Below are 26,378 nucleotides of genomic sequence, written 5' to 3'. Positions count from 1 at the left end.
GGTCGTTCCGCCGGACAATTTTGTATGCATATTTTATGGATTTTCAAATGCTGCAAAATTGTTTTCCACGACTTGAATTTAATGTTGACAACAATAAAATTTATGCGCGAGGCGAGGGACATAAAGTGAAAATAAACTCGGGGGTTGGATCGTCCTTGAATATTTTCTGCTTAGCTGCATTTGCATATTGTTCGTACTCCGGATTGGATTGTTGCCCGATTCCGTGTCCGAATTGCCGGCTGTCCCGGCATTTGCAATACTTTTTCAATCGTCGGACATGCTTTGTTGATTTCTTTATTGGCTCATCCATATGCATGCCATCGGACAGGATCCTGGACATTTGATTCTCGATTCTGGATTTGCGACTCAAGTGTTTATCGTTATTGATTGCAGTCCGTGAAATATGACGAGAGCCGGCAGCATCCAATTTGTCTCGCCCGCCAGTGCCAATACCCATTCCCAGGGCAAACCGAATCCGAAATTGAATACCACATGAAATCCTCCTCTGTTGCTGCTGCTGCTTAGATTCTACGTGGAACTGTGAAGTAACCCTCAAGTTCGCTTCTCTTCGAATCCTCAGGATTAGTTCGCAGTTCCGCGGCCTCTGCAGAGCCAAACAATTCGGTGCGACGCACGGACCATACAGTGCGACGATGGGCCCGGTTTCGAATCATGATTACCAGGTAGATTACAATCGCTAGGACCAATACGTACTTTTGGAAATTTGGAAATACTTGTATTTAGGCAGAGAGCAAGAGCGCTGGACTCACCTGGAATATCACGGAGATCACCTGGGGGATGGGCACAATCGGTGGCTTTATGGAGCGCGTGGAGCAACCAGCTTGGTACAGATCCTCCTGCCTTAAGGAGCCACCCTTGTAGCAGGATCTGGGTATCTTCATTTCTTTCAACTTGTAGTCGTCCGGTCCAACCACGCCGCAGCACTTGGACTATTAATAATAAAAAAGAGAGAATAAATAAATAAATTATTAATATGGTATATTTTAATATTTATATTGCTATGGTATATTAAAAAATTTTAAATGTAAAATTCATTTATTTTAAAGACCTTCCTTCTTCAACAACTTCTTTAAGTACTTAGATATGTTTGATTTCATAACTCTTACGTGGACTTCGAAGAACTCCAAACTCTTATGATTTATCCATAGTCGAAGTACGTCGCCTGAAGCCTGGTACTCCTGTGCTAACAAAAAAGTCAACATCATCTGCAACCAAGTGGCTAGGAACAGCACCGTTGCATACTGCAGATATAAAACACAATCACAGTGCCACTACTAAATATTTTATTATAACTCACAATACGAATTTCGCTGGATAGGTGAAGATATACCAAGGGTAGTGCCACGATCAGCAGTGGAATCTTCAGAACAGATAAAGTTAGCGCGACATACATATAGGACCTAAAGAAACACTTCCAGCAATCCATGTACTTCCTCAGCCTGAGATAATACATATAAATGTCAGCAAAGGTTAAAAGCTGTGGGTTGGCCATTTTCCTTAGTAGTTTTTCCTGAGCTTCTATGATATTACCTACGAAATTGATCACCCATAAAACGTAGATCACATACTTGCAGATCCTCAGCTTGCGACTACTCATATTGAGTGACGACTCTGAAGAACTAGCGTCCCCCGGCGATCCCCTATTCATATCTGAATAATATCCGAAAAAGTGACGAGAATTAAGTTTTCCTAGAATGACACTGCTTCCACAGGTATAACTACTTTTAAAAATAAAAAAAAAACTATTTATTTGGTTACATATTTCCAATTTCCTTCAGAATAACCTCCTGTTTTTTTATTCAGCATTTCCGTTTCATGATAAACAAGTATACAGTCAAGGACAGGGCCAATGCTAACTAAAAGAGAATTTATATTTTGATTGGGATCTTAGAGTAAAGTGCTTACTCTAACTATTCCAGAGGCCAGCTCGCTGAAGGGCATTCCTGGCGAAATAAAGGACCTTGTTGAGCAGCCAGTCGTGTACAGGTCTTCAGGGCTACCAGTGTGATCCTTGAAGCAGGACATTGGAACATTCCTTGTAGAAACATAATAGTCATCGGGTCCCATAACTCCACAGCATTTATACTGAAAAAGCAGAGATAAATTTTAAAAAAAAATTAAAAAAATAAAACTCTCACATTGTTTTCGATGAATGTCAGACTCTTCTTATTTTTCCACACCCGCAATACATCATTGATAAGTGGATATTCATGGTTTATCACTACAGCCACCATAAAACCCATAAACGTGCATACAAGAAGGCAGGGCACGTACTGAAATATATGATTATTTAATAAATAATAATATCTAAATAATCCACACTCACAACGCGAATTCCGCGGGCTTTTTGTAAAAACACCAATGGCAAGATAAAACAGAGCACTGGTAGAATGGAAACCGAAGTAACGATCCCGATGACCATATAGGTCTTGAATAAACACTTCCAGCAAGCCTCATTACTTGTCAGGTGGAGATGGTATGTATAAATGTTTACAAAGTTTAGACCCTGCAGATAGAGGGTTTTCTTCAATTTATTTTTTTTCTATCGCTTTGTATTTACTTACAATGGCGAGCGTCCACAGGGGAAGGATCACAGCGATACATATCTTTAGATTCCATGAAAGGGTTTGCCGGTCCGTTTGATTTTCCCCCTGATCCGCTTGATAATCGGGCACGGAAACGCTCCCCAACATTGTTCAAGCTCTAAAGTGGCACTACAATCGGAGATGCAACGATTTTTTACAAATAAAATAATGTTATCTTATACATTGTTTACACATGGAATACTACAATCCCTGTTTAGGCGGCAAAGTCGGCATCGTTAGCTAGCACATGTAATCGGATGCAATACAAAATAATGGAGGCCATACAGAAAAACTGTTCTCATTAGGAAGAGGGGATCAATATAAATAAAGAAGTGGTTCCAAAGTCCACACATACCGAAACAAACCAGCATATCATGAACCAGGTATGGGCTGCCGTCTTTTCCGGTTTCATTTCAGTGGATATGCACACGAATAGAAGGATCAGCTTTACCACGCAGTTTACCACAAAAACAGAAAGCATCTGAAAATTCAAGAAAATATGTATTTATGATGAAGAATCACAGATAACATCATCTATAAGCACCGCATAAAGTATCCGCACCTTTGTACAGATCGTCGCATATGTTAGCACAATAAGGGCCAGCAGGATAACCACGGACATAGTTAGGCTTATAATGAGAATTGTATGATGATAACCCTTCACAATATTCCACACAGCAACGTCTTTTGCTATTTGAGCAGCATTACATCCCTGCAGAATATTGCTAGAATTAACTGACCAAAGAATTAGGAAGCTAACTCACTGCGGTAATAGGTATTAGAATCAGAAGACCGATTTTAAGACCAAGGGTGGGGCAAAAGCACATTTTATTTGAAAGGGAAATAATTTTGAATTTTTATTTTGACAATATACTCATGTGGAAAAACACAAAAAATGTAAGTGTCAAAAAGTACACTGAGGGAAAAAACCCAGTCTAAATTTAAGAACAAAGTTCTTAAATTAAGAAATTTTGGTTCTTAAATTTTGTTCTTACAATAAGAACAAACGTACTTAAAAAAAGAGCAAACATTCCTAAAATAAGGCAATTTTATTCTAAGATTAAGAAACTGTTGTCCTAAAATTAAAAAATATATATTGTATTTATGAACTACAAAAATTATACATTTTTTGTCCAATAATCTACGAGAGAAAATTAATTTAAAAAACCAATTTAATATAATAAAGAAAAGCAAAGAAGTAACATTTATTTAGACAAAAAATCATGGTTTTTAAAATACGATTCTATTTTGAGTTCTTGAGATTTTAAAAGGTTGATACAGTCATAATACATTACAAATCTTAAAATGTTAATTTACTTAAATACGCTTAATTCTAATATACGATTTTCCATTGTTTATTGGGTGTACATGTAAAGGAGGGCTGAGAAATTTATCAATGCTTAGAATTTCAAATTTATCTGTTGCCGCGCCAACTTCATAAGATTGGAAATGACAATTAAATGCATTTAAACTAACAACTCTGCTCACAACATAAATACATTCATTTTCCAAGACAAACAAAAATATTTTAAATATTTGGTCAGGGTTTTCGTTTTTAACTAAGTAATTGTTGCTTTTATAATCCATACCTTTATATATTATTGAGTTGCTTAACTGAGCATTATGTAAATTAAACGGACAATCAATTTTACTTAAGCAACTTTCAATGTCGTGGTTAAGTGGTAATGTGTTTTTTATGACAAACAGTGTTTCAACAGAATTCTCGAGTCTTAGTAAAAATTGACAAAATTTATTACCTGACTTAATTGCCAAGGTATGAGGGGGATTAACCCGCGATGTAATATTTTGAAAATACATTTTGGCTTCCTTGTGCTTAGCTTCGAATCGCATGCACCACAAATATTTTAGTGGACCGCACATACGAATAGCTCTGGGATAATGCACCATAAAATGGTGCTTCGGCTTTAAACTTCCGTACAACTTTATGTAGCCTCCGTGATGCTTTTTAATTAACATTTTTAGTTTTATTAGGTCCTCTGTTTCAAAAGTAGATTTTCCGAGTAAGTCAATTATATCCAGCAATGTTATTAAAATTCTCCAGTGTTTATTTCTGGGTGGAACCAAGTCACCGATCATTAATGGCAAAAAATGAACAAAACACATTAGCTCACTGGCAGTCATCCGTAAATTACAAGATTTTAGTCTTCTTATTTCAATATTCGTTGAAATGTTTCCAACATTAATTTCGCCATATTGGAATAAACGCTTTCTTGTATTTAGTTGATCGAGTGTAATGATATTTTCATTTATAAGAGATAGTAAAATGTGACAGAGATCGTAGTTGCAGACTCCTTCATAAACATCGTGCATTATATCGAAGCAAAAATTATCGGGAACGTTAAAGTAATCCAAGTTTTCAAAAACGCAGGAATTTTTAATGCCGGTTTCTTGAAAGTTTTGCTCTGACAACATCTGTCGATAGTTCTCGTTGTTTCTCAAAAATCGTCCTTTTTGAATAACGTCGTATCTCATTTGGGTTTTGGTTCGTGTACAAGATCTACAATACTTTGTTGCATTGAAGGACTGAACATACCCTAATACACTGTTTACTGCCAAATTATCTCCTACAATTAGGATAAGTAGAAAATGTATTTTTTTGTCTTGTCCGTCTATAGAAAATTCCATTCCATTTTCTAGCAATTTAAGTTCCTCTACCAAATTATAAAAGCAATTTTCATTCCCAATTTCCTTAAGATTTTCTGTGGATACAAAAGCTGCGTGAAAAATAAAATCCAATTTCGATAACAGGTGCTGGGGCATCGTTGGAAAATTCAAGTAACAACCGCAAATGGAATATGTGTGGGATCCCAGGGGGTTATTTATTTGAAAATCGTCCAAATAAAGGACATAAGGAACAACTAAACTTGTCCCAAATTTTGATAATTTGGATTTAAATAGTTCACCGCTCGCTAAGTTAGTCAGTGCACTATTGGACGCATAATTTTTAGCATTTTGCAAAGTTTGCGACAAAAGATTTGAATTCTTGAATATAGACCTAATCATAAATTGTAGTGGCATTACAAAGATCTCGTCGGTTTTTGTGTCTAAGGTAGGATTTCCTTGTACATTAATTGCTGCCAGTCTTTGGTTAATGATAAAGGACTTTGGTTCCTCATATAATTGCTGCTCCTTTAACATTTTAAAAAGTTTATATTCGGTTCCAATTTTGGCAAACGGTGACTCGCAAAATTTCAAGATATTATCCATGTTTTGTTGCTTGCCTTGATTAATACATTGCCGAATCGCTTTGGCCATTTTAAAGCAAAGGGCTGTTATCATTCCTTGAATCTCTGTCACATATTTTCTTGGCATCTGATTTCGAGATAATAAATCAATGGAAAACATTAACGCGTCTTTCTCCAAATCAGTTATGATATTAACCTCGTCATAAGCATCAGTACTTACATTTTCAATGCTTTCAAATGATATGGAGGTATCATTTTCAAAGATATCATTTGGTTGATCTGCGGTCCTTGCTCCCTTCATATATGGTGAATTGTTATCAACGTCGGGTTGATTCTTATGCTGGGTATCCAAATGCCTTTGAAGTGCTGAAAAGTTTGAGTGCAGCTGATTGCAATTTGGAACAATACATTGTATTGGAAAATCAGTCAATGTTATAAAGTGATCATACTTTAAATGATGAATTAAAAGTTTTCCGCTGGAAAATTTGTTTGAGCACCTGAAGCAAGCGTACATGATGTTCCAAGGTAAGTAATAATATTCTCTAAAATAAAATAAAAACAATAAAAACTTTACATGATTTCTTGCGTACCGAGGGCAGAAATTGGGCGTACCTTTAAATTTTGAATTTCTAATGCCTGCAAGTAACGTCTTCGTTTCTTAAATTTCGTTGATATCAAGCTTGTTTATTGTTTCCGTCTTTAATGTTTTCGTTGTATATGTGTGTACGATAATCAAAACAAAACACAAAAGTTTCGATAAAATTATCGAATATCGGATCCTATTATCGTAATTTACTAGTAACGCGCTTCAATAAAAAGTGTACACCAATAAACAAATGCTAATAAAATATTAATTAAAAAATGTCCCCCTTTTTTTATTTGCCTTAAACTAGTTATATTTTTAACATCGATGTCTTAATAGATATCGATGATTTAACGGAATGGTCACACTGAACCATTCCCAATTGTTCGCGTGCACGACTGGTTGTGAAATCGAAAAAATTGTTGAAAAAACAGTGCGTGTTAAAATGCCGGCTAAAGCTAAAAGAAAGCGTATAATCCTTTCGGATTCGGAGCCTGAAGAAAACATTGAGGAGGTGAAGGATCAAAAGAATACAGCTGACCCGGTACCGTGCTCAACTTTTGAGGTTATGTGCCTAAGTCCGGCCTTACCCGAGGACTCAGACAAAGTTAAGCTATCTAATTTAATGAAAGAACTCGGTATGGAACATTTAATGCAATACTTGATTGGTAAGAAAAACATATAAACCAGTCGTGGCCAGCAGAAGCAGCACTCCCGACCCATGGGCTACGCAGTTTTTCTGCCGCTGCGCTGTTAGCGTTTCGACATCCACGTTTCTCTGCTTAACAGCGTCGAAAAGCTATCAGCGCAGCGGCCGAAAAAACTGCATAGCCCATAGGTGATATAAACAAAATAAATGAAAAGAATGTGAAGAAAGGAAAACACTCCAGTTGCGACAGTGTGTGTATTAGTATTTACATATGTACGCTCACATTTTTTTTCTTCTCCCTTTGTTGCTCCGCTGATTAAAGTTAAGCTAATTTTTATTCCTTAGATGCAAATATAACATTTGATTGTTTAAAATACATGGACAGGGACGATATTAAGGAAGCAATTCCACCACTGGGTCCGCGTTTAATTTTCAGGGAAGAACTGTTTGAGTGGAGAAAAACTTTTGTAAGTATCTTAATTTACAAAAAAAACAATTGGCATACATTTTTAACTCTTATTTCTTTTAAGTATGAAGCCAACGAAAACTCTGTTGAGCCTCCACTCAAACAAAATGAGCCTGTCAAAATCGAAGAAGACCAAAGTATCAACAGCAGAAAATCCATTAATTATAAGGTATTATAGAGATTTAAGCCAAGTTTTTTAATAATATATGTGCTTTAAATGTAGGACTTGAAAAACTTAATTATGGAAACATCTCGAGGAAGACAAATCTTAAACTTCTATGAAGCAAACAACTGCTTGACTAAGGAAAAAAGAGACATTTTAATAAATATAATTTTAGAAGATGCCATTGCAACTAATGTTATATTAAAACCGTTTGACATGGCAAACATAACTAATGATATTGTCTCAATATTCCCGAAGGAGAAAGAAATGATGGTATGTTTGATATAGATTTATGTATTAAATTCATATATTTTTAAATTCATTTATATTTTCTAGGATTACTACTTTATACCAAGAAGTGGCAAATCTAATTGTGGCGGAAAACTATTTTCCAAGTTCAAGAATAGAAATCATAAACGTAGTAAGATGGAAATCCAACATGTAACCCAAAAACCCTCATTAGATCAAATGAGTGAAGTAGATGTGTCTGTGGGAAATACGTTGAAAGGATATTTAAACCGATCATCCTCTAACTGGGAGGAAATAAAAGACAAATGGCAAAAGACGTTTACAATGCGGCAGAACGACTTACGCCAAATGGAATGGGAAGAATTTTTTAAGTCGTGGTCAAAACTATCTCATGCAAGGGCTCCAGAATTGGTACGCTAATGTTTTTTTTATATAAAATACTCAATTATTAAATATTGCCTTTTTTTTAGATCTCAATTGATTTCAACATTATGTACCCGTCCAAAAGTCACTTGCTTTTAGCAAAGTGGGACTCTTTTAAAACCCACATTGCGGCTGTGTATAAAAAATCTCTTTCAAATAAATGCTTTAAAGAGTTATTTAAGAGAGGTGAAAGTTCGTTCGATCCAAGTAAGTATAAATTGCCAAGTATTATTTTACCACGTAAATATAACCGTTTTATATCTTTATAGACATTCAGGATTATATTTATACAACATTGCTGACTACTTTACTGCCTCCATCAGCTCGCTTTGTGAACGAGTCGGGCAAGCAATTCAAAAAGACAACAATTATGGATTCCCAGGAGTGTTTCATTATACGGGCTGACACTCACAGTGACATAGATATTAAAATAGCTAAAATAATATCAAAATTCTACTCTGTCGGTATGACCGTTCAACCTTTTTTAGTGGTCGTTGGATTAGCTGATGATTGCATTAAAAGTTTCTTTGTTTACTTTGAAAAAATGTTATACAAACTTGATTCATTTTTGGATAGTTTGGATATTTGCTTTCAAATATTTCAAGTGCTTAATTTAAAATATCCTTCCGCCTGTCAGCAACCATGGCTATTTATCCAAAAATACTTTTATGAAATATCAACTGAATATGATCTTAAGTCGCCACGTATCGCTCATCTACTTAACGAACTGAAAAACTTATCAAACTAACATGCGAGTATTTTATTATCATTCGAAATGCATAGAGCCATAGTTTTTTGCTAAAAATTTAAGTTAAAATTTACTGAAAAAATCTACTTTTACGTTATTAAAAAGAAAGACTTACAACTGAAGTATGTACCTTAAAGTGTAATGATACACTTAATTAATCTCAGAAGCAACTTGTATGACTGAATATTGTTGTAGAAATTAATTTCTTATTGTTGAGAATGTTATGAAATAAATAAATGAATTTATATTCTTAAATAAAGTATTTTTAATCTTAAAAGAAGATCACTTCCTTGTTTACAATACTCTTAGGTTCAGAATATTTAGTCTTAATTCTATACCATTGACATCTTAAATTAATAAAATGTGTTCTTAGATGAAGATCAATTTTTCTTGATTTTAGATTTTTTGGTCTACAATAAGTGTTCTGCATTTAAGAACATTCTGTCTTAATATAAGAACAATCGAACTTGACTCATTCCCATGACCAAACGTTCTTAATTTAAGAATATTTCTCTTAATTTTAGACTGTTTTTTTTCTCAGTGTAGGGAAATCTTAGTTGGCTTCGTCCGAGTTTTCTTTTACACGCATAGAGAAACACATATTCGCGATCATACAGAGTATCTGTTCTGATTAGAAACAATAATTGATTAAAAAACCTATTAAAAAACCAATAACATTAAATACCGTAAATATCCAACATAAAAAGAACCAAAAGTGGGCGGCTGTATTTTCTAGGTTGTTTTCAGTAACTACACACACGATTACAATGATTCCCTTGCATACACATTTCACAATCAAAGAAACAAGCGACTATAAATTCGATTAAATATTAAGAATAGCGATAAAAAATAATTTTACTGAGACACACCATGTTTAAAATCAAGAGATGATGGCGAACAGCTGCATATACTGCAGCCATGAGAACAATTAGTATGAGTACGCATAAGACTAGACTTATGATAAGAACAATATGATGGTGACCCGCCAGTTTGTCCAGCATAGTAATGTCCTTCGCCACTTGGCCGACATTAAAGCCCTGCAAAATAGGCTTACAGTATTTTAACATTAAATGGTGTGCAACTCACTGCGGCAATAGTTATAGCTGTCAAAAGCGTTATTTTAAGACCAGTAGTGGAACAAAAACACATCCTACTCTAGATTAAACACAGAAAAAGTTTAAATTTTTGTGGAGTTACATTAAATGACATTGTTCTCATGTATCATTTGTTAAATAAATATATAATATTTAAATATTTTATGACTGTTTTTTGAGTTTTTAAATATAGCTTCAAAACTAAAATATTGTCCCATTCAATCTTATTTTTGTTCAGACCCAAAAACTTTTTAAGACATCTCTGGAATTTGCATAGATTTATTCAGCATCGCTGCTTTTGACCGCGGTTGGTGATGGAAAACGGTTTAGGGGGAGGAAAAACTAGAACTAAACCCACACACATCCTTGCATAGAGAGCTGCTATGGAATTTTTTAATCAAACAGTTGCCATTAATTACTGCAAAATTCTGTAGCCACATAACAGACATTTTTTCGACAGCCAGCCGCTGGAATGAATGAAAAGAAAACAGGATGCGGCGATGGAAAGCGCTGCATACTCCTTCTTTGTGGGGGTGTGTGTGTGTTTGTATCTGTGAGATGGTTTTCAGAGTGGAAAAAAGGGGGAAGGAATGCCAAGAGAACCAACCGCAGACTCGCCACCAAAAGAAGCAGCGACTAAAAATCAAATTAGGTGCAAACGAGCGTCCGTCAGCGGCAGGCGTTCATTTACTTGGCCAGAAAAAAGTGGGCGTGTCGCGGTTGCGTTTTCCTAATGAATAATTTATAATGCACGCCACCGATGGTTCTTGTTTTCGTGAGCTCTCAGTTGAGATTAAAATTTTGCGGTTCCTCAACCCGCACGGCCGAATTAAAGTTCATGCTCCGCAGGATTCGCCTGATTCGGCTGATAAATGTGCGTGGGCTGGTGTCAAGTGCACGCTAGTGAATTCAATTTGATACACAAACTGATTTATCGACTCACAGCAGTGGCAGTAGTATCCTTTACACTTTACAAAACTCAAGAACACATTGTGTAGTCACCACATCTTAAGACAATGGTTTATATAGATTAATGCGAAAATCTAAAAGATTTTAAGGTCCCATGTGTTAAATAATAAATTCTATTATTATAGGAAAATATTTTTCCTTTTGTAGCAGTTTAAATATCACAAAATATTTAATCAGATTATTTCATACTTAAACTATTTTAATTTATTTTAATATTGGTTTTTTTTTACCAGCTTAAATGTATACAAAATATTTTGTAAAATTTGATCATTTTTTAGCTATGCATTATTATTTCTCTTTATGAAAGGGAAATATAAAAGAATGTTAAAAATGTTCTTCATCGAGTATATTTGTACACTATATTTTGAACAATAAACTTCTAAGGAATTTCTAAAATAAAGCAAGATATTTTCTCTAAGTGCGTCGTCTCAACTCAACTGGCACACGCCATTCATAAGTCAGTCGTCGTCAGTGGGAGAGGAGTCGAAAGTCGCAGACGATAAAAAATTACATACACTTGTAACTGGTGTCCTCGGGCCGGAGTCCTTGCCGTTTCCACTGCTCCGGGGTTATGTCCTGGTCTCGACTTTGCCTGTGCTGCAGCCTCTAACAAGGTTAATTTGTTGCGATCGCAGTTCTCTGTCATTTATCTTCGCTGTCAGCGGCAACTCCTCGCATAGAGCGCAGTTGCCGGCATCGTTCTAATTTGAATTTAACAAGCTCACTGGAGGCAAGGACGTGGATGTGGGGATGGGTTCGTCAGGCTATCAGACCATCAGTCTAACGGGGAGCATTGAAAATTAAAAATTTATTGCCGGGCGTGGTGTCAATCATCGACGGCATCATTCTCAGTTCAGTTCAGAAAGTAATAAAGTATGCACTCATAAAAATTAATTTCTAAATTTTGGAAATCTCGCCATTAAATCGGCCTACCTTTGAAAATAGAAAAAAAATTTCTTGTTATTAGAAAATTTGCGTTTGAATACAGAAAACCTTTCTTGATGGAAAAAATTCAAGAAAGAATTTTTCTTAAAAATAGAAAAATGAAAATCTCATATGTCTGTTTTGCCGTCGCAGCCAAAACATTTTTGTACGTATTTTAGGACAAAATCACCTTTGAATATATGGATGAAATGACCCTAGAATATAGGAAAGTAGCCATTGACTTCCTTCGGCTGCCGAATGTTAACGACAAGAAAAACGAAGTGGGACGAAGGCCTACCCGGCTACCGACTTCTCTGATCCCCCGAGCGTCAGTTGTGAAAAAAATTCGTGAGTGATGGACGTGATTTTCAAGCGGATAAGAGGTGAAGCCTTTTTCCAAATATTCAAAGGTATGTAAATATATAATTTTTTGTGTAGCGGGCGTACAATTGTATGTATGTAATTAAAGGATAAATTTCAAATCTCTTTACCAAGCGTATACCAATTCAGTTGAATTGTTTTTTAGCTAAGAGCTACGTACATACATACATTTGTATATAAATTTGTGGGTGTAGAGTTCTATAATAACTTTATCCTATTACTCGCATTTTATTTATTTTTCAGAGTGAAAATACCTGCAGTTGCATCAGCCAAATAATTTGTTTGGCGAAGCTGTAATTTTGTTTTAAAACATTCTAAGGTAAGAAAAATATGTTGTATTTGTTTGACATACTTTCGGCATACTTGCGGCTCACCCGATCTGAAACCCGATTTTCAACCCTTTCATATTCTGCTCCTCTCTCTCGCTCGCTTGACCTACGCGTCGCGAGTTCTCTCTGCTCCTTCTTAAAAATGACATGATCTGCCCTGCTTACATTCGGTCTCCCTTCGCGCAAAGGACTGTATGTAAATATATATGTATGTATGTACGTGTCTCATCCGTGCCTCTCTCTCTCTCTGAAATTCGATTTTCAACCCTTCATTTTCTACCTGTCTTGCTCCTCTCTCTCGGTCGTCTGACCAACGTGTTTGTATTTTGGCTATTATTAGCATTACATTATTTCAAAAAAGTTGTTTATCTAAAAACAAATCTATCAATGATTAATGATATATCCCAATAACTCTTTTTTTCTAGATGAGGAAAGGCGAAGAAAATGGATCACCTTAGGTCATATGAAGTTCAACAGACCTTGGGTAATAACAATGTTTTCTTGAGTCAAAAATGTGTTATTTAAAAATGTTTAAATGTTAAGTGTTAAATGTTTTAAATGTAAATAAATATAATATGCAAAAGAAAAAACCAAGTTACATTTTATTTTTAGGGTTTCAGTGTTAATATTAAACTTCCTTTCAAGAAATATTATTTCTTAAATCAAGAAATAAAATTTCTTGAAAGGAAATTTAAACAAGAAAGAATTTTTCTTGTTTAAAAAGTGGCTTTCTAAAAAACCCTTTCTTGTTTTAAGAAATTTAATTTCTTAAAACAAGAAACAAACCACCTTTGAAACAAGAATCGCCTTTCTTGTTTTAAGAAATATTTTTTCTTGTTTTTATGGTGGCTTTCTAAAAAACCCTTTCTTGTTTTAAGAAATATAATTTCTTAAAACAAGAAATATTTTTTCTGGTTTTAATGGTGCCTTTCAAAAAAACCATTTCTTGAAACAACGGTGAGGTCGCCTTTGGCAAAAATTCAAGAAAGAATTTTCTAGATTTTAAGGAAATTCTTGGATTTTTTTTTATGAGTGTGGGGGTTGCAAAAACAAATCACAGGGGACCTGTGATACTCTTATCAATGAAGAGTCCTCATAGCTAAGAGTTAATAATACTAGGGAAGTTTATTTTAAATACCTTAAAACATAGTTTAATTAAAATACAAATAATTTATTTTTTAAATGAAGATTATCGTTAATGCTTTTCAAATTAAATTTTTATTTTATTGCAAAACAAAATCTTTTATTTGAAATAAATATATTTAAAACTATTTTAGTTGACGCCAAAAAATCCCTTCAAAAATCTTATAACCCAACTCGGAATGTGAAAAAAATCTCGCTGAGCATCCTGCCCCACAGTAGCAGGCACACACACTACATCATCGTCAATTTGTGTTTGCGAGTTTCTAGAGCACCCTCATCCATCCTGTTTCCTTTTTATCCCCACCCCTCATGCAGCGTATCTGCTGCCAGGACTCCACACTATCCACTGAACGTTTCAATTTCACTTGTTGGCTTCGATTGTCGCCTGTAGTCCGAAGTTGGGGTAACAATTGAAAGCGACACTTTTATGGTTTTCAGATTTGTGTGATGTTTCCTCTTTCACCCACCGCACTCTATTCCGGTTTTTTTTTATATGACCACGTTAACACTTTTTCCCTTAGTCTGTTACGTGCTTTATTACAATCGAGTCGTATTCTCCAGCGAGTATTCTAATTGAGAAAATTCTTTGGGAAATTGCGATGAGGAGCAAATACCTTAAAGTGTTTGGCACTCTAACTTCCAAAGCATTACACAATAGTTTCTATAATTTTATTTTCAGAGCCAGCCAAGGTCTCGGGTTCTTATTTCTGGCAAATAAAATTTTGTTGCATATTTTGCGGCGTCAAATGGCAGCCACAAAAATGAATGAAATCGTAAAATTCTGACCGTGCCGGACCGCATCCACGCCCAGTGAGCTAATAACGTACACTCGAAAACCGGAAGCGCCGCAGACCAATGCCGCACAAAAGCTGACCCGCCTCTTAAGCCCCGGTTGACCCTCTGCTCCAACAGATTTTACTTACTTTTTATACAGAGAAACAAAATATCCAGAAATTCGTGTAAAATACCTAAATTTATGATATTCAGTTTTATTTATATTGGATTTATGCATGAAAATATAATATTACTACATTTTATGCACTTTGAATCCTTAAATTAAAGGCGAAAAAGTCCCACTTATCTTCTTTTCAAGCTCCCAAACTCCTTTTAGTTGATTTTTTCTTGTGTAGCTCTATCTGAGCTTGCATACGAGTGTGTATTCCGGGATTGTGTGCATTGGCATTTAAGTGCCGAAACAAATTTTTGGGAATAGAGGAAAGAGTTCGCAGCCAGAACGTCTAACATAACCTCGATTTGTATGCGTTCTTTCTTCCATTCGGTTTGTTTGTTTGTTTGCCTTTGTCTCTGGGACTGTCTGTTGCCGTCTCTTTCGGCTATGGATTGCAATTGCATTGCCTCCTCTTTTTCGCCTTTCCTATTTCACTTCACTCCACTTCACCCCCCACCGATTGTCCTTGTCCCGCATCCGCGCTGTGTAAATATTTGATTTTTGCATTAAAGTCAATTTGCTTTCATGATTCCGTAATTCATTGTTTACTCACGCCAACTTCTATTACGCCTTCTGCCGCCCGCTTTGATTGTTTATTTTTATATTCTCGGGCCCCGCAGACTCGGAATTCGGGGATCCCATGGTCCCGGAATCCCGCATTTCCGCTGCACTTCCATATCCACTTCCATATAATATCCACAGACACACAGATACACCGACACCAGACCCGGCTCGGCGATATCCGCATCATCTTTGTTTGTTGCTCGCAGCAAGGTTTTCCTCCGCCTTTTGTCTGCTGCCGCCCCTTTTCACCCGGAAAATCCCTAGCCACAATCCGCCAGACCCATCCCCATCCCCATTTACCTCCCCATCCCGCCTGTTTTAATATGCGCACTCAACGTTAGAAATTAAATCTGGCTCTCAAATGTTATTTGCGCTTTTCGTTTATTTATTTATTTATTATTTGCTTACGCGGCTGCCGGTTCTGTTGGCCCGCCGCCTCCTTTGGTCCTGGCCCAGTTTTCATTAGGTAATGCATAATAAGCTCGAGAACGTGCGCCACTGAATCTAATTTATATTATTTTCTCTGAGTGCAGAGCTTTTGGAGGCAGGTCCCAGGCAAAAGCAATTATAAGGCTGAATATGAATGGCAATGTAGGGACTCCGGTTTCAATTGTTAGGACCTTTGGTAGTGGAATTAGGCTGGGAATCATGCATAAAGAATGTCCGTTGCAGGTTCGAGAATGGGACTTTATCCTTGGAATGGTATTAGAACAATAAGCTTGTCTGTCGCACTGTAAAATAATAGAATTTTTTTAATTCTAAAGATATTTAAGAATTTATTATGATTCCAAGAAATATTATTTTTTATGATAAAAATAAACTACAACAGGTTGCCAGCTAAAAATCTGCGAAAACTGTTTATTTCTTACGACCCACTTACCATCAATGATTTTATGTTTGCGCTGCTCCACTCTCGGATTTACCACGAACCACATTGAGAATCCACCATCAATATCCTTCAGCTATTCGGCTTCCTGCGACATCAGCCATCGATTGCTATTATTATAAAAGGCGCGTCGCGTGCAATTTTAACGAGCTTACGCATTTTATCGCCAGAAGCTGGAAGAGCAGGAAAATAAACCCGGAGACCCTGTCATCGCCACATCATCAAGCGGACGAGGATGTGGCTGCAGTAAAAAAGAATCTAATTTAGTGCGCGGTTTGCATACAAATTCCATGCCAATGCCGCAGCGAATCCTGCGTGACAATGAGGCTATATGTGAGAGTATATGAGGGTGTTAATTCGCAATTGGTGTCACGATATACATTGATTCGCCATTTGGCTTATGCATTTTTCATTAATTGTCTTGTCCCATCCTGTCGCAGTAAATTGCCAGGAATTTGTGTCTCTCGCGTTTGCCTGCCAAGCAATTTAATCAAAAATTCTAATTCGTATCCAAAGTTGGGCACAAGTTTTTAATGACTTTTCCAACTACGGTTGAAGTTTTAGACGCGCTACAACTGCAATTACTGCAATCGATGCCGGGGTTTCGGGATACCGGGATCACGGTTCAGGTGTTGCTCCACAGGACTTTCCAGGACTTAGACACAACAGCAAACAAAACAACTTTGAGCGCAAACCGCTAATCGCGTTACACAAAACTTCGCCTCCAAGGCAATCGAGTGCGAAATTCCACATACGCCCCGTGTGACGTGGCGATAGGGAAGGCATTCAAGTCATTTCCGCTTAAGCAATCAGTTCGAGGCAGCAGTCGTCATCCTTTCTACTCCACTCCACTCCACTCCCCTCCAGGTGGGCCACCACTTGACATGACAGCCGCGTGCTGAAGTCACTCTGCATTTGAATGTCTGAATGCCGCAAAACGCTGCTCGGCAAACCGACATAAATACAAACAAACATGGCTGCCTGGCGGCCACTTCCTCCTTCCTTCTGGCCATAAATTGCAAAGGCCTGAATGGTGCAGCCGAAACTAGAGGGGATCTCAGTTCTAATAACAGTTTTTTTTTTAAATAGTTTTTAACTAAATGAAGATTGTACATTTTCTTAAACATTAGTAAATGACACTTTAACAAAATCTGTAAGGATGTGGGCCCAGTATGAATACAATTTCATCAGTTCAATTTTGTTCTTAATTATAAAAGATATTATCAGAATAAAATTAATTTAATATTATTAAGTACAATTTCTTCATTTGATTTCGGTTGTTTAATTTGTGCATTTAATTTTTAAACTTTTTGAGAAACTTTTGTCATAATTTATAAAATATACATCAAGACAAAAAATAACACGTTATAAACCAAGACTGTATCTCTGATATTATTTGATATTCGCAGGTAGTTTTCGCTGTGGGCTCGCAGACCGGAAACAGGAAACCGGAAATTCAAAGCCTTTCCGTGCAAATCAAACGATTGGCCAATGCAGTCCGTCTTTTACTTTGTTATTTGCTGTTGCTATGCAGCTGACGCTTTTTTGTTGCTCCTGCCAGACACTGCGGACAGTTTGAGTTGCATTGTGCAAAAGTTTAATTACAATTTGTACTTTTTTTCTGCGTGCAATTTCAGCAAAAAGCGAAGAAAACTTTTTATTGATATTGCTCGCGAGCCTCGGATTCCCCACCGACCTCCGGCTCAATGTCAAGTGTCATGTTATCCCGGACTTATTCATGTCTCCCATCACGGCACAAAGGCAGGAAAACTCAACCGGAACAGGGCAGAAATTACTTGCAAATTGATTACTGACATTGCCTGCCCCGACTTTGAGTTGCTTTTACTGCTTAATAGTCGAGATGTCACATTATCGGCGTCTGCAGCGAGTTTATGATACAGTCGTAATGTGTATATGTAATGTACTTGTATAAAGTAGAGGGTCATCCTTTAAACGAGAGATGGTAAAATATTTTTTTAAACTCAACAAGGAGAGCAGGGTTAAAAATAAACCATTTACTTACATTTATTTATTTTTTTTCGGACTAAAATCTGGGAGAAGGGATATTATATGAAGCTCAAATAAAATATATGATATTAAAACTTAATTCAAGTGAGTAAATACTAAAAAAAGTTGTCATTTTATATTTCAAGAATTTTTAATACTTTTATAAATAACATTTTACAGTAAGAAACTAATTTAAAGTTCAATTGTAGTTGTTCATTTTTTTTAATTATTTAACTAGTTTTTCGTACATAACCCAGGCTTTCACATACATGAGTTCTCTTCCCAAAGCCCGAGCAACCAATTAAGGTTTTTAAAAAATTCTTGGATATTATTGAAACCACCCTCGGTCTTTGCGAAATCAATAAAGCCCTCGAGACAGCCTTGGCAGCCATCAGCCGGAAATTGTCATAAATTCATTTTTATATGTGAATCAAATTGGCAGGCACGGAACGTAAAAAGAGGCCCACAAAAGGCAGCCAGTGGAGATGGAAAGTGCCAAAGTGCGGACACGGATGTGGACTGCGATTCCGTGCCCGATGGGGAATGTGCAATGTGCGATGCACTCGCCGCGTAGTATGAAAATTTTATTAGGCATATGCAAATGTGTCAACTTTATTTGCCATATTTCGACACTTTTCGACACTTGTTGCCGTAATAAACTCAGCACAACTGTTGCGCAAATGTTGGTGGAAAATCCCCGGCGTTCATAATGCACACAGACAATTGAATTAAACTAAATGACAGCCATGGCTACGTTTTAAAGCCTACTTGGCAAAGCCAGAGCTCCAGGGTTGGGTGTGCATAAATTGCTGCTATTGTTTAAATATTTGCCAACATAATTAACTTAATTCAATTGGATTTCCATTAGAGCCGCACGCACAACTTGAACGGAGGAGTGCTGAGATTGCCTCGTTGTTTGCCCAGCCAAGGTATCCTGCCCCCTTCCAGGATGCCACTGCCAGGATATCCAGGATGGCAGAATCAAAGGATTGGCCCTGCATAACATATGAGCTGGAAGATGAGATGCGTAGCTCGTAGCTTCCCTTTGACTTTGTCTGCGACTCTTCGACGACTATCTTGTCTATTGACTTTCGGAATCGAATCGCAACGCATCGAAGGCAGCAGCAAATCACACAATAAAATAATTGATTCCATTTCAAATGCACACACACAGAGAAGAGATTCGGCAGTATATGCGGGTCGTATCGGAACAGACAGAGGACTGCATTTGCCGTCTAGTGCTGAGTACAACTTTATTTTCATTGTTTGCAGATTTAACATTTAACGCAACACAAACACAGAGCAGCAGAGTCAGCTCAACTTTGGCTTTCGGTTCAGCACTCTGTATTATTTATGGCCCCTGCCGAATGGAGGTCCTTCGATTAGGCGTCCTTGTTGACCGCCTTCAGCAGTTCCTTGCGGGTTTTGCGGCGCATCCTTAAGTTGGAAATAAGACGCACCGTACAGAAGTAGATCAGCTCCACAATGCTCAGCATGGAAACGCCCATGAAGAGGCCAAGTAGACCGCCACAATTGGCAAGAAAGTCGGTGGTACCATAGAGCTCTGAGCGCCGAGAGGTCAAGAACTGCGCCTCCTTGAAGAAGATCGACACTCGGGACATTTTCATGCTAAAATATACGATTTTTTTAGTCAAAATTAGAAAAATAGTAAGGCAACTTTCCTGGCAAAACTAATAAATTTATTTAAAAAAGGGAAAAGTTAACTTTTTTAAATTTTCATAATAAATTGCTATTAGCCCAAAATGTTAAATATGTAGGTAAAATACTTTTTACTTAATAGGCTACAATTTTCCACCCTAAAACCCTTTCCAATCTCTTTAACTTACCCCTTTCTCTTTTCCTGTTCCGCTTTTCCCTCCGGCGTATCAGTATTGATCACCGTCTTGTAATCGAAGTCAGCCTGCGAAATCTCAGCCTCGTAGGCGATCGAAGTGCAAGACGGCAGGCAGTTGCACTCAGTTTCGCCCCGAGTGTTCTCCCCAGCGTTAACCAAACCCTGGGTGAATTCCCTGAGCAGCAGCTCGTCCTCCGCTTGGTTATAGCACTTTAAGCTGGCATCACCACAAACAGGCATATTAACATTACCTGAAAACAAGGGTATAAAAAACTAATTAAATAAATCCCCATGGACAGTGTGGAATCAACTTACGTGGCATAGAGAACTTAACACAACCACATTTGGTCAAGGTGAAGTTAGCCAGGCACTCCAATTCGCAATTACTCTGCGAGTAGATGTTAAAGTAACGCAGTTCCCTTTCCTTTTGGAAATAACACTGCCTTCGATTGGGCTCGTAGTGCTTCAGACCATCCGAGGTGGTAATGATTTTGGGGCGAATGGAGATGAGCACTTCCTGGTCGAAGGGAATGCGGAAGTACTGCTTGGACACCTGGGCCACATCTCCAGGGGTGTGTAGTAGAATCTAATGATAATTATAATTACTTTTTAATTACTCACTGGTTGAGGGATATTTATGAGACCCTCACCTTGAAACCCTGAACGGGACCACGGCACATGTCGTCGAAATCGATTTCCGCTCCACCCATAAATAGATAAAGACCAGCTCGAGCTCCGGGACCCAGAACTCGATTTGGATACGGTGAAGTATCCGCACTGGCGCTATAACCGTCCTCCACATTCCAGTCCATGGACAGGCGGTTCTCCTCACGGAATATAAAGTCGGGTATAATGCTGGAACGGGTCTTCTAAATCAGATTTCTACTTTTTCGTAAGCTAAATAGGAAGTCTTACCCCTCTGCCCTAAAGATCTCAGCCGGACTGAGAGAATTAAAACTGAAGCAGACGCCATCCTCCGTCACGAATTTGTGAAATATCTCATTGCACTTAATAGGTGTATTTCGCCACTTGCAATTCAGATAGGTGTCATCGAAATGGGGCGACACCTCAGTCAGGGCGTCGATGATCTCCATGCCCCTCCTGGTTTTATTACCCAGCGTTACATCATGCAAGTGGGGTTCGCAAACCTGCGATACAGCGCCATAAAGTCCCTTTCTATGAAGAGGAAAAAATACCATATAAACCCAGTCCAATCAAGATCTCGCAACCCAAAACTTACTGCTTATCGGTAAGGTCCGAAATGCCACTGACATTATTGCCGAAATCCCGCACTTGATGATACGAATCCGTAAAGTTGAATATCGCACGTCGTGTTTTGGTCTCTGGACAAACTGTGACGGCGGGAAAGGGAATCTCCCACACGGGCGTCGACTTCTCGGCGAAACTGACAATCACCGGATTGTTGTTCCACTTGTCCCAGATATTCAGGGTCAGCTTGACGCAGGTGAAAACGGATAGCACGAGTACACTGATCCAGAAGAGGCGCTCCAGCCAGGGTCGCTTCTTCTCGCCCAGATACCGGATGCCATGGATGGTCGTGTAGTCGCAGTACTCGTGTATGATGGCCTTGGCCGCCTGGAAGCCGCTGCCGTATTTGATCTGCTTCTTGGTGTCCACCTCGTCCTCGCTGTCATCGGATACGGTTTCCCGGAATGCCGGCGCCATGCGGGCCATCAAAGCGGCCCGCTTCCACTGGTTGGCGGCCGAGGGCGGCGGACGGACCGCCACCTCGTGACTGGGCGTATGGGGTTGTGTGCTGTCCGTCGACATCCGGTCCGTCGTCCTGGAGATGCGTTGACCAAGTCAGCGGTGCGCACGCAAGACTACTGCTTTTATATACCCTCCGTTCAGCGGGGTGCGGCTGCCCTGGGAAGTCGGTAATTCGGAGAGCCCCGGAGAATTGTGACTGCGGCATGCATACCACTTCCACGTATTTTTCGGCTGTGGCGTTTCAATTACTTCATTTCGCTAAGCTGGCGTAATTTGCAAGCTCGCTCTGGAGCCCTGGAGTCCCGGGGGGGGTTTGCCCTTAACATCCCGCCAACGTAATTGTCAACTTTGACCCATTGCCTCGGTTAAATGTTACCTTTGAGCCTGCACTAGGCGGGGCATTCTAATTAGCCAGCGCGCACTTTAAGCTCGCCAAGCCCCGGGTCACCACATCCTCATCCTCATCATCTGCAACTTGCCACCGCGGCAGGTGCAGCCGAATGGCCATGGCCAAATTGAAAACGGCAACTTCCCGGCGAAACGGGCTAATGCATTTTAAATCCCGGCCTCCGCTCGACGCCACTTGACTGCAGGCGCTTAACTCGACCTCGAAACAAAATGGCAAACGGCTGCAGACGCCGACAATGTCGAGTTAAATCCTCAGGTTAAACACGAGGCCGCAACGGAAAAGCTGCCGGATTTTTACTAGTGACTTGGATATACTCTAACTGTTAAATCAAGGGTTTATACTATCATATTTTTTTTATGCTAAATAAGTTAGTAGGTTGACTTATTATATTTTATATGTATAAAATGAAGCACCTATTTTTTTCATTTTAAAAATTGAGGCCATTACAATTTTGTAAATTTCTTAACAGTTTTACAGCTGCTTCTTTTACTATTGAATATGTAGAAAAAAATGGCTAGACTTATCTTAATACCCCGTAATCTATTCCAATTGTAATTTTTTCATTCATTTTTTCCTTAGAAACCAATTTTAAATAATTTTTAAATATCCGAATTAAAAATATTAATTCTCCGATTAGGAGAAAAATTTCTAAGAAGAGATTATCCAAACAAATTCTTGATATTTTAATTTATCAGAGAAACCATTCTAAAATTAAATAGCCGTTTTAAAGACCCCAAAAAGTAAAAATATTTTAATCTCCAATGCTGATTAATGTTAGTTCAAGTATGTTGCTGATTTAAAGCCATAAAGAACAATAAAGAGAAAATCAAAAATTTTAAATTAATATGTTAATTTTAAAAACTTTTTCAAAGGTGATTCTAGCATTTTTAAAAAACTTTCGACTACCAAAATGTTTGTCAATTTTAAGTATCCGTTATTCAGAGTAGTGAAAAATCGCAGTGGCCAGCGGCAAGGACACAACAAAAAAAGGCAACATGATGCGACCATTTTGGGTGCGCATTTTAATAAAGTCAACTGCATTCGGGGCATTGTGTCTAAATTTTTCGGAGGTCCTGGGAAACTGCCACCAAAACGGGAACGGAAAAGGAGGGGGAGAGTGAGTGGCCCACCTTAACTCAGCCTTTGTTGGGGCTTTTCATTATTGTGACTCTGCCTTCAACAATGTTGGCATTGTCCTTGCACTTGCTGTTACCTGTTCCTTTTGCCAGCCGTAAACATTTACACACTTCTCTGTCTGGCAAAGTCTGGCGATCATTTATTTTAATGAGCTGCGAAATAGAATTTCTTATACCTGGCCCAAAATGAGACTGTGATTTAAAGAACTTACTTTAGTATAGATTTTCCGTTTTTCCAAAAACCATTAAAAGACTGGGTGAAATAAGTATCGTTTTATATATATTAATATATATTTGGTATTCTCATTTTGCATAATACATTTCATTTGTTGGTTTATATACTTTAGCTGGAGGACATTGAATTGAATGTTGTTACTGTTTACAAATTGTTTGCTTGGTAAGTACATAATACGTTGATTAACCTATTTACATAGCAGCTACTTTTGATATAGTTATTTCAGAATACAGTCGCTATTAATATTACGCATATTTGATTATGGTTCTAGATGATAATGTATAGCAAGTTTCTCCGAATTTGTTTTTGAAACACCTGTTGTCACTATGCTACTTTTGATATACAATTTGCGTGGGTTAATTTGCTACCGACTACGATTAATTTGTTCCGTAAATTATATCGAAAATATAAACATCGGTTAAAGCCGCCGCCGGACAAACGTCCGGTTAATAACAATGATCTTATAATTCCGTAAATTGTATCCTTGCAATTGGTATTAACTATATACAAAGCTCGATTACCGTTCAATTCGCACTGCCGACAGGCGTTGACAGCTTAAGCTTTCCATATTTTTTACCTATACGTTCACTTATGCAGTTTTGAAACCCAATAAATAAATACTCTCCCGTTTGAAACGCAAAACCCAAAGGACATGCAAACAACACAAACACAAAGGCGTTTACAATTACAGTTACAATTACAATTACGAATACAAATACATTACATTACATATAAACGTACACATGGGCTGTAATTGTTATAGCTACCGTAGTACACTATATATTTAGCTGCTCGCTTGTCATATCTATGGCTAATTTAAAATGATATGTTTGCTGTAATTTACGTTATTCGTTCCCCTTCGCTTCCCTCTGACTTATTAACTTCCCGCCGGGATTAGTCTGTTACAAAAATACTGAAGAAATTGCACTTGTATCGGATGACGATAGCACAAAACACCACTCCAAAAGGAGTCTTCTGAGCCCGCTTGTCCTTTCCAGGAGCTCCTCTTGACCTTGGACCTATTGCGGTGCGAGGGCCAGGCTCAAGCTGTTCGACATCAAGCTCAAAGCGTTGGCAGTTTGCGCAGCGGCTGGGCCGGTTGCCTCCTGTAAATGGAAGGATACGGAGATGAAGATGTATTAGATATCTATAAATTTTAATATTTTTTAAACAATTTAATATGGGAGAGTGAAAAAGAATTTACTAAGGTTTTAAAACCACTTAAAAAGGTGTTTAAAAGTATGCAGTAAAATACAATAAGTTTTGTAACTTAATTCCTACTTCGGACTTCCGGTTCAGTGTTGCATACTTTTAAGCACCTTTATCAAATATTCCAAGAACCTTGTGTTTTTGTAATGGCTAAGCCAATATTTTCATACCAAAGTGTATTAGAAATCCAATAGACACTTTTAGTATCACTACAGATAAAATTAATTCATTGGATTTCCGGACTAAAAAATAGGGTTGCATACAATTGAACACATTTTTTTAATGGCTAAACCAATATTTTTATACCAAAGTGTTTTAGAAATGCAATAGAGACTTCTAGTATAACCATAGATAAAATAAATACATTGCATTTTCGGATTAATAAATAGTGTTGCATACTTTTAAGCACCTTTATAAACGATTTCAAGAACCTTGTGTTTTTTTAATGGCTAAGCCAATATTTTTATACCAAACAGTGTTAGAAAACCAATAGAGACTCTACATTATATCACCCCACATACAAGTTTATGTAAGCAATCTTCCAAGGATCTTCCATACTCACAATGCTCAGAGTGCGGACAATACAAGCCCTGGTGGCCGGCGGCTCATCCGCCTCCAGCCCAGGCGAACTGCCCCTCGAGGAGACGGAGCCGTTCAGCAACTTGACGTTCAGCTCATCCGAGTGATGGGTCTGCTGGGAGCTGCTCGACATGCGCCCGTCCAGCGAGAGATCGTCCCTGTGCTGATCCTGCAAGAGAATCATTAGGGAGTGGGAGTCTCTGCCAGGCGGTGAGGGGTCAGCCATATCACCCACCTCCTTGGGACTGGCACTGGGGCTGAACTTGATGTCCAGCTGGCAGTTGGTCTCCATGTCGCTGGCCGTTCCATTGTCGGCCGATGCCGATGAGCCAGAAGATGCCATAATGATGCCTGTTCCCGAGGGCGACATGTGGCCATTGTTGTTGTTGGTGGCCTCTGTATTGTTGTTGCTAATTTTATTATTGTTATTGGGCTCCTTGTTAAGTGTTGATGAGGCCGGTTGCATTTGCGGCATCTGCTGCTTTGCGGCAGTCTCATCAGCGATTGCATGTCCATTCTCCACGGCTGCCGTTGCAATATTGTTGTTGTCGGTGGTGATGGCTGCTGCGGCGGCAGTGGGGTTGCCCTCATCATCGCCCAGCTCGTAAATGTTAACCATGTGGGCGGCCTGTGCGTGGACCATCAAATCCCAAGGATTGGCGAACGCATCCTTGCAAACGGCGCACAGCAATTTGGCGCTCGTCGGCGGAGTCTCTGAATATCCAGAGAGAGGGGCGAAACATGCGAGAATTAATTAGTTATTTAAGTTGGAATTTGCACAAGGACAGGCATCGGAGGCTCTGGCGCATAAATAACTCAATTTTAAATGCATTTGCAAGCAGCCGCAGGACATGAATATCCGCAGACATCCTGATCCTGCCGCCC

The 26,378-nt window shown here is 38.2% G+C and overlaps 4 protein-coding genes and 2 long non-coding RNA genes across 17 annotated transcripts in view; 2 read left to right on the top strand and 4 right to left on the bottom strand.

Annotated features, from left to right (window-relative positions):
* Positions 1-58: 58 nt before the first annotated feature.
* On the bottom strand, positions 59-3,512 carry LOC108065774 (uncharacterized). 11 transcript variants are annotated; one of them, XR_011418613.1, is made up of 10 exons: positions 3,169-3,310; positions 2,962-3,087; positions 2,798-2,898; positions 2,586-2,735; positions 2,348-2,527; positions 2,154-2,294; positions 1,927-2,106; positions 1,806-1,877; positions 1,556-1,742; positions 1,358-1,498 (listed from the first exon to the last, which is right to left on the bottom strand). XR_011418613.1 is itself a non-coding variant. In XM_070215265.1 (5 exons), the coding sequence occupies exons 1-5, from the start codon at positions 1,667-1,669 to the stop codon at positions 522-524; spliced, it is 729 nt and encodes a 242-aa protein (XP_070071366.1). In that variant the 5' UTR covers positions 1,670-1,794; the 3' UTR covers positions 59-521. The 11 variants fall into 11 exon arrangements, 6 of the variants coding, with proteins under 6 accessions (XP_070071366.1, XP_070071367.1, XP_017009399.2 ...); XR_011418612.1 differs by having other exon boundaries at positions 1,556-1,739; XR_011418611.1 differs by having other exon boundaries at positions 1,556-1,877.
* Positions 3,513-8,118: 4,606 nt separating this feature from the next.
* Positions 8,119-9,232, top strand: LOC138913178 (uncharacterized). Its single transcript, XR_011418829.1, has 3 exons — positions 8,119-8,333; positions 8,393-8,552; positions 8,615-9,232. It is a non-coding gene; the product is annotated as an uncharacterized lncRNA (long non-coding RNA).
* A 355-nt stretch (positions 9,233-9,587) lies between these two features.
* On the bottom strand, positions 9,588-10,312 carry LOC108065775 (uncharacterized). Its single transcript, XM_017153915.3, has 4 exons — positions 10,180-10,312; positions 9,963-10,130; positions 9,779-9,904; positions 9,588-9,715 (listed from the first exon to the last, which is right to left on the bottom strand). Exons 1-4 carry the CDS (start codon positions 10,240-10,242, stop codon positions 9,647-9,649), a joined length of 426 nt encoding a protein of 141 aa, XP_017009404.2. The 5' UTR covers positions 10,243-10,312; the 3' UTR covers positions 9,588-9,646.
* A 2,020-nt stretch (positions 10,313-12,332) lies between these two features.
* On the top strand, positions 12,333-13,471 carry LOC138913103 (uncharacterized). The gene is made up of 3 exons (XR_011418689.1): positions 12,333-12,490; positions 12,705-12,780; positions 13,216-13,471. It is a non-coding gene; the product is annotated as an uncharacterized lncRNA (long non-coding RNA).
* Positions 13,472-19,566: 6,095 nt separating this feature from the next.
* On the bottom strand, positions 19,567-22,003 carry ppk26 (pickpocket 26). Its single transcript, XM_017153901.2, has 6 exons — positions 21,435-22,003; positions 21,110-21,370; positions 20,845-21,049; positions 20,510-20,780; positions 20,187-20,445; positions 19,567-19,968 (listed from the first exon to the last, which is right to left on the bottom strand). Exons 1-6 carry the CDS (start codon positions 21,983-21,985, stop codon positions 19,722-19,724), a joined length of 1,794 nt encoding a protein of 597 aa, XP_017009390.1. The 5' UTR covers positions 21,986-22,003; the 3' UTR covers positions 19,567-19,721.
* A 1,736-nt stretch (positions 22,004-23,739) lies between these two features.
* The window catches only part of LOC108065801 (uncharacterized), a 33,755-nt gene continuing 31,116 nt past the window's right edge, over positions 23,740-26,378 (bottom strand). Inside the window, exons 7-9 of one of the 2 annotated variants that reach the window (XM_070215269.1) lie at positions 25,729-26,207; positions 25,477-25,662; positions 23,740-24,811 (exon numbers count right to left, since the gene is read on the bottom strand). In XM_070215269.1, coding sequence (XP_070071370.1) covers positions 24,725-24,811; positions 25,477-25,662; positions 25,729-26,207 — 752 coding nt within the window. In that variant the 3' untranslated portion in view covers positions 23,740-24,724. Of the gene's footprint in view, positions 24,812-25,476; positions 26,208-26,378 lie in introns of both variants that reach the window. The other variant, XM_044394576.2, reaches the window with a different exon arrangement.

This window comes from Drosophila takahashii, chromosome 3L (assembly GCF_030179915.1).
Source record: "Drosophila takahashii strain IR98-3 E-12201 chromosome 3L, DtakHiC1v2, whole genome shotgun sequence".
In the NCBI taxonomy this organism is placed as follows: Eukaryota; Metazoa; Arthropoda; class Insecta; order Diptera; family Drosophilidae; genus Drosophila; species Drosophila takahashii.
The sequence above is the reverse complement of the archived record's forward strand: the minus strand, read 5'-3'. Positions and strand labels throughout refer to the sequence as shown.